The sequence below is a fragment of the Lupinus angustifolius genome, unplaced genomic scaffold (genome assembly GCF_001865875.1).
Source record: "Lupinus angustifolius cultivar Tanjil unplaced genomic scaffold, LupAngTanjil_v1.0 Scaffold_79_77, whole genome shotgun sequence".
NCBI lineage: Eukaryota > Viridiplantae > Streptophyta > Magnoliopsida > Fabales > Fabaceae > Lupinus > Lupinus angustifolius.
In genome coordinates this window covers 27,281-35,234 of record NW_017723812.1, presented here as the reverse complement: position 1 = coordinate 35,234, position 7,954 = coordinate 27,281, and the positions used below count along the sequence as shown (strand labels likewise).

The following is a 7,954-nucleotide window of genomic DNA, read 5'->3' as shown; positions in this document are numbered from 1 at the left end:
AGATATACTTACTATTAAGGTGATTCATGCAACTTAATCAAATTGATATAATATGATTCAAACTACATGTTTACAAATCTTTAATTTATCTGATAATCAAACTTTGATGGAAGCTAATCTTAAACTCATTCGTTTTTTTATTTTTCTTTATTCATTATTATTTTTTAGAAAAACTTTTGTTTATTATTAAAAGTGCAAAGTGTCAAGGATTGAATTAGCAATGTTTTGCCTATGTTTTGATGAAGACAATGTTTTATTAAAGCTTGAAGATTGCTCAACAATCAACATGTCAAGGACTCAAGTGGTGAAGAGGTGACTTATTAGACTTAGGTTATAAGGTGTGAGTCTCACAAGACTTAATAAAGTAATTAATCCACTAAAATGAGACATCATCTAGAAGTATATGATAATTAGGTTCATGCATTTTATACATTGATTTTATGCATTAAAGATATTATATTTGAAAATCATGTATTACATGAGCATATATCATATAAGTAATTTATCATTTAATCATGTATTAAAAATACACTGGTTAATCGATTAACCTCATGGCTTAATCGATTAACGTGAGTGTTTTTATGTTGTTTCAACTACATAACTGAAAAACTGTTTTTAGATGCAAAATCTGTTTTGTATAAATACTGGCTAATTGCAGAAACGACTAAAGGAGAAAAAACAGATAAAAGAGATAGATCATCATTGTTAGAATATATTAGAGAGTGTTGAATTAGGAGAAAAATTAGATCATGCTAGAGCTATAGTTTTCACATTCATATTGCATGATTCTTTAAAAAGCTTTCTTGCATCATTCTTGTGTTCTTGAAAAGAAAAAGAGATAGTTCTTTATGATTGCATATTTTCAGAAACATTATGCATGAACATTCATATTAGACTAGGACGTCTTGTGAGTTCTTGCTTAGGTTTTTAGGCTTTGATCTTTATTGTAATATCCGAGTATTAAGTACTCGTTCATAACTCAAAGCATTGTTATTCAAGGATTGGGAAAATCCTAGATGCGGTTAGGTAAGGTATTCTTCACACAAAGACTTGAAGGTCTTGGGATAAAGAGTGATACCTTGGCTGAGGCCGAATCGCGGTAAGAAAGGTTTTCTTGGAGGCGGTTTTGGGAATGGTCAAACCAAGGGTGACGAAGTTCTTTGGATTTCAAGAAAGGAGCGTTCGAGTCTTGTATTTGGAAGCGTGTATGTAACGTACATTATGTTCTATAGTGAAGAAGGAAAATCTCCCAGATCAGAGGGGAGGACTGGATGTAGTTTTGCAGTGGACAGCAAAACGAACCAGGATAAAATCTGTGCGCAATCTTTTCTATCATTTTCTCTTTTATATTTCAAGATGTTTTAATGCAAGTTTGGAGCTAATATTTTGCATACTTGTTCCTTGTTAATCTTGCATAGAAGAATTTGTTGTATATCTGTTTGTGTGTTGGTTAATAACTATGCAAGTTGTTGTTCTGATCATTCTGGTTCTGTTACTAGTTAATCGATTATGAACAGTGCTTAATTGGACATTTTTCAGCAAGTGTATAAAAACCCAAAAAGTGAAACTTGAACTCCGCCACACCTATTCAACCCCCTTCTAGGTGTATTCTGACACTGATACCTAACAATTATTTCTTTTCTTTTTTTAAATTCAATTATTTTTATTTAAAAGAGATTTTAGGCTTTTTCTAGGCCTGACAAAAAATGGATGTTCACAATGGTTGTAACATTATATGTATTTCCTAAATTTACAAACAAACAAAAAAGAATCAAATATAGTTTAATAATTATGTCTTTAATAAAAAATAATTTTTTTATATAGTAAATAACATAAAGTAAAATCATAAAAGGGAACTCTATTATCTTAACAACCACATTATTCTTGGTACATGAATATCTGATATATATGGTCATTTTCTCTTTTATATTTTAAGATGTTTTAATGTGAGTTTGGAGTTAATATTTTGCATACTTGTTCCTTGTTATGTTCTTGTTAATCTTGCATAGAAGTATATCTATTGTATGTTTGTTTGTGTGTTGGTTAATAACTGTGCAAGTTGTTATTCTGATCATTCTGGTTATGTTACTGGTTAATCGATTATGAACCGTGCTTAATCGATTAATTGGACATTTTTTAGCAAGTCTGTAAAAACCCAAAAGTGGAACTTGAGCTCCGCCACACCTATTCAACCCCCTTCTAGGTGTATTCCGCCACTGATACCTAACAATTATTTCTTTTTTTAAAATTCAATTATTTTTATTTCAAAGAGATTTTAGCTTTTTCTAGGCCGGACAAAAAATGGATGTTCACAATGGTTGTAACATTATATGTATTTCCTAATTTTACAAACAAACAAAAAAAGAATCAAATATAGTTTAATAATTATGTCTTTAATAAAAAATATTTTTTTTTATATAGTAAATAACAACAAGTAAAATCATAAAATGGGAAATCTATTATCTTACCAACCACATTATTCTTGGTACATGAATATACTATATGGTCATTTTCTCTTTTATATTTCAAGATGTTTTAATGCGAGTTTGGAGCTAATATTTTGCATATTTGTTCCTTGTTATGTTCTTGTTAATCTTGCATAGAAGTATATGTTGTATATCTGTTTGTGTGTTGGTTAATAACTGCGCAAGTTGTTGTTCTGATCATTCTGGTTCTGTTACTGGTTAATCGATTATGAACAGTGCTTAATCGATTAATTGGGCATTTTTTAGCAAGTGTGTAAAAACTCAAAAAGTGGAACTTGAGCTCCGCCACACCTATTCAACCCCTTCTAGGTATATTCTGGCACTGATATCTAACAATTATTTTTTTTTTAAATTTAATTATTTTAATTTAAAATAGATTTTAGGTTTTTTCTAGGCCAGACAAAAAATGAATGTTCATAATGGTTGTAACATTATATGTATTTCCTAAATTTACAAACAAAAAAAAAAGAATCAAATATAGTTTAATAATTATGTCTTTAATAAAAAATATTTTTTTATATAGTAATTAACAACAAGTAAAATCATAAAAGGGAACTCTATTATCTTATCAACCACATTATTCTTGGTACATGAATATCTGATATATATGGTAATAATGGAACAAGATAGTTATTATTCTTGGTATATGAATGTGTCATATATATGGTAAAAAAATCATATAGGAATGTTTCCTTTTTGTTTTTTAGTAAAACGTTATATGGAATACTCGAATATGATCATCTTCATTATTGGAAAAGGAATTATTTTTTTATTTACAAGAATAAAAGTGTAATTTTACTCTAACTAGAAATGATACAAATATTATACACTTTACTTTTATTTTACTAAGAGTATTTAAAAACTTGAGCGTTCATGAATTCATGTATGAAGACAAGGTTATAAAAACTACAAGCATAGGTACTTTTCGTACATCGCAAATAGATTTTCTCTTAAACCAGCTCCTTGTTACTAAGTAACAATATGGAAGAGTTCACAGTAACAATCATAGGTGGTGGTCCTTCTGGCCTTGCAATTTCAGCATGCCTAAAACAAAACTCGATCTCTCACATAATACTTGAAAGAGAGGATTGTAATGCTTCTCTTTGGAGGAAAAATGCTTATGATCGATTGAACCTCCATCTAGCTAAAGAGTTTTGCTATTTGCCCTTCATGCCTCACCCATCCTCATGCCAAACCTTTCTAACAAAAGCTCAATTTCTTCAATATCTAGACAGGTTTGCAAGGACAGATTTGCTTGCCCCCTCTTACATATATATTGTAAAATTAGTCATATACATGTAAACTTTAATAAATTTCAAAAAAATATTTACTGATTATATATTTTTGCATATGCTTGACCCCTATAGCATATATCCTATATAACTAGATACATAGCATCAAAACCATTATTCCCTTCAACTTAAAAAAATGATTGATTTTAAGTATTATATTCCCTGCACCATTTTCCCTTGCCTACAGGTATGTAGAACATTTTAACATAAACCCTCGCTGTTGTCGTACGGTCGAATCTGCTGCATATGATGGAACAAAAAACAAGTGGAGAGTTGAAGCAAAGAATACTAAAGAAGACACAATGGAACTTTATGAGTCTAAGTTTCTTGTGATAGCCACTGGTGAAAACAATGAAGTTTATATTCCTGATGATATACCTGGACTAAAAAGTTTTGAGGGGGAAATGGTGCACACCAGATATTACAAATCTGGTGGCAAATATAAGTCAAAAGAGGTTTTGGTTGTTGGGAGTGGTAACTCGGGAATGGAGATTGCTTATGATCTCTATAATTATGGTGCTAATACTTCAATTCTCATTCGAAGCCCGGTAAATTTTGGATCACTCTTTACATGCAAAATTGTTATTCAGACATGCATAACATTTTAGATCTCGTTTTAATTTCCCCACGTGTGTATGTGTGGCCATTTATTGGAGATCCTAGGTGTTTTTTCACCCTTTGAAGTAATTACATTACAAACAACATAAAAAAAACATAACACTATCATATTTTTATGATATGATCCATTTATTCTAAGAGTAAGTTTTTTATACTTACTCTTCATCCTAACCATTAAATTTATAGATATCTAACGGTCAATTCTATGGATATCTAACGGTTTAGATTTACTTACTAATCCAAACCATTGGATTTCCCTCAAAAATTGATGGCGAGTATGAAGAGTACTCTTAAAGTAAGTGAATTTCTTTCCTATTTTTATCTTATAAATATAATTATATAATATTTTTATCCTTCATTATAAGTGATAAAAATAAAAACTTATTTTGCTGGAGAGAATTTTGGTTCCTTTTGGACATAATCTTTTCTATAACTTTTTTCTATTGATATTTACAAAAATTCAATTATTAAATTGTTTATTTGAAATTAATGATGATTTTTTCGGACATGATTGATAATTTTTATGAGTTTAATGGACATGCCTATAGTGTAAACTATATCATTTATATATATTTCTTTTATAGTACACTGTATAATTGTTTTATCGATTTTGAATAATTTTTTTGTTAAAAGTAATAACAAGTGTTTTTTTCATTTTTTTTCCATATAAATAAGTGTTATACATATTTGTCGGTAATATGTTGAAAGGACTATCATGTATTTTATTACCTTAATTAGTGTGTCTTCTTTTTTGGTATATAATTTTCTATAGGGCCTCTAAGAAAAATAGAGGAAAGTTCTTATGGAAAAGTTTTCAAATTAATAATGAATAGATACTTAGTTTAGTCCTTATAAATTTTTAGGACTACCAATTTTATCTCTAGAAAATTAAAATCTAAAGCCACATTCAAATATCTTTAATGTGAGTCAAAATAGTCTTTATCAAAAGTCTTAAAAATACTAAAAAAGGTATTTACAAGAATTTATATTTTGCAATTTTTAGATATCGAATTAGTAAATACAAAAAATAAGATACATATAGGTACTTAACCACTATCCCACATTAAAAAATATATTTTATTCCATTTAATTATTTTCATTTTTAATGAAAAATATTTTGTTTGATATTAATTGAATAAGTTTTCTCAATAAACAAAATATTTTGTTTATAGAGTAAATTCAATGAAAAATATTTTGTTTGATAGAAATTTAATAATTTGACTTGCATTTAATATATTTGCAAACTATTTTAGATTTTCTAATTTTTTAGATACCAAGTTAATACATGCAAAAAAAAATTAGGAATAAAATATGTTTACAAATTAATAATATATGCATATATCATTACATAGATTATTTAACTACTATTCCACATAAAAAAATATTTTCTTCAATAACGATTATTGATTATTATGATATAATATGTTAAATAATTATAATACATTATTTATTAGTTAATTATTGTAAAGAAAGTGAAAATAATGTATTCAATTTCCAAAATAAAAATTAATAAAGATTAATTTTGTGATTTGTTTTAACTTTTAAGTGGATCTCTTCTCTCTGAATATATGTATTTTTAAAATTAATTTTATGATTGAAATCCACCTCTCTTCTTTTTTCCCTTTCCAGTCTACTATTCAATTGAATGATGATAGCTGATTAAAAAACTTATATTAATTTTTAATTGGAAATAAATTATCTTTAACTCTTAAAAGTAGATGGATAATCTTTGTAGGATGCATATGGAAAATTAAAAGCGAAACAAGCAAGTTTTCTGCCATTTCTCTCTTTCTTATGAAGTTATCAACAAATGGTGTAATGTCATTATTTAAAGAATATAATTTGGGTCAATTTTGGAAATCTAAACACAAATTCTCAAAATGTTTAACCAATTCATTTTCCAATTCAAAATTACATCTTTAGTTTCCTTAAACACACTCCGTTCCCTTCCTGAATTGGTACATCTAAGCATTATTTTTTTTGGGGATTTTTTATAATATATTTTTTGGTATTATCTTAGCATTAGTTTCAACTATATTTTATAAGGTGCTCTATATAATATTAATAACTACTAACAATATATTGGTATATCAGTATAAGATTTCATTAGATTACCATATAGATTAAAATATTTCAATTCCTAAAAGAAACATTTGTTGGGATGGTTCCCAAATGGGGATTAATTTCTTACTTATATAGAGTAAGTAGATACATTTGGTTATACAAAAAAAAACATATTAATGACTATCTTATGATGAAATTTATAAAAATGTTTTTCTTTAATATTTCTTTTGCAGATTCATGTCCTGACCAAAGAATTGATCCATCAAGGTATGGCCATTAGCAAAAATTTACCTGTCCAAGTTGTGGACTCTATTATTACATTTTTGGCACGTTTGGAATATGGTGATCTATCCAAGTATGGGATTTATCTTCCCAAAAATGGTCCTCTTTATATCAAGGAAATTACGGGAAGGTCTCCAGTTCTTGACGTTGGAACAATTAAACAGATTAAAGAGGGAGCAATCAAGGTTCTTAATAATTCAATGATTAAGTAGATGCATCATATTAATACCCAAATTATTATTATTTTACAATATTCTAATGTTTTTCTTCTGTTTATTCCACTATAGGTCATTCCTGCTAATATATCGAGGATTGAGAACAAGAAGGTGGTCTTTGGAAACGGTTTGGAGAAAGAGTTTGATGCAATCGTGTTTGCCACGGGCTATAAAAGCACGGCTAATAATTGGCTTAAGGTATGGAATTAGATATATTTATAGTAATTAATTTTTAATTAATTGAGCTTTAATCTTATGTTCGATTCCGGAAAGTGACAGTCATGAACCCTGAAAGACATTATTTATGTTGGGCAAGGGATACCCTTGGTATTAAAGTGCATAAATGTCACTCACAACAAATGTCACTTCCAGTAATTAAACCTTTGACATTTTTTATATTTTATCACTGTATCAATGTCTTGTTAGTTCCTTTTATATATATATATATAGTTAAAACATATAATGCATAAACAATTAAATTTATAAATAAGTATAATTAAGTGCAAACTGATTTCCTTTTGCAGGATTACAACTATGTTCTAAATGATAATGGGTTCCCCAAAAATGCTTTCCCAAACCACTGGAAGGGAGAAAATGGCTTGTATTGTGCAGGACTATCAAGAAGAGGCTTATTCGGAGTTAGAGCTGATGCTGAAGCTATTGCTGAAGACATCAACCAAGTTAATAAGAAACACAACATGAATGATCTTCCTTTGTCTTAAATTGTGTGACTAGAATTTAAGTGCAGGTTGGGTAAGGATGACTACCAAAAAGGCTACCTACCATTTTATTTATAGCTTGTACATATTAATAATATAAGAATAAAATATCTCCTTATACTAAAAGATAATTATTCCTCATACTAAAAGATAATTATCTCCTCATATTACAAGATAATTTAAGACACTAAAATTAGCACATGTGTCCTATGATTAAATATGATATATATCATGATTTTATTGGGTAAAGAAGATAATTTATCTTGAGGATATACTTT

General features: G+C 28.1%; 1 protein-coding gene across 1 annotated transcript; it reads left to right on the top strand.

Moving 5' to 3' along the window:
• Nucleotides 1-3,463: 3,463 nt before the first annotated feature.
• On the top strand, nucleotides 3,464-7,683 carry LOC109339531 (probable indole-3-pyruvate monooxygenase YUCCA10). Its single transcript, XM_019576986.1, has 5 exons — nucleotides 3,464-3,721; nucleotides 3,966-4,326; nucleotides 6,694-6,927; nucleotides 7,030-7,155; nucleotides 7,482-7,683. Exons 1-5 carry the CDS (start codon nucleotides 3,468-3,470, stop codon nucleotides 7,677-7,679), a joined length of 1,173 nt encoding a protein of 390 aa, XP_019432531.1. The 5' UTR covers nucleotides 3,464-3,467; the 3' UTR covers nucleotides 7,680-7,683.
• The last annotated feature ends 271 nt before the right edge of the window (nucleotides 7,684-7,954 follow it).

What these genes read in the sequence shown, in the direction of transcription:
- LOC109339531 (XM_019576986.1), top strand. Translation starts at nt 3,468, where the DNA reads ATGGAAGAGTTCACAGTAACAATCATAGGTGGTGGTCCTTCTGGCCTT. An exon ending in CAATTCTCATTCGAAGCCCG is followed by an intron (nt 4,327 to 6,693) that starts GTAAATTTTGGA and finishes TTTCTTTTGCAG; the next exon opens with ATTCATGTCCTGACCAAAGA. An exon ending in TTAAAGAGGGAGCAATCAAG is followed by an intron (nt 6,928 to 7,029) that starts GTTCTTAATAAT and finishes ATTCCACTATAG; the next exon opens with GTCATTCCTGCTAATATATC.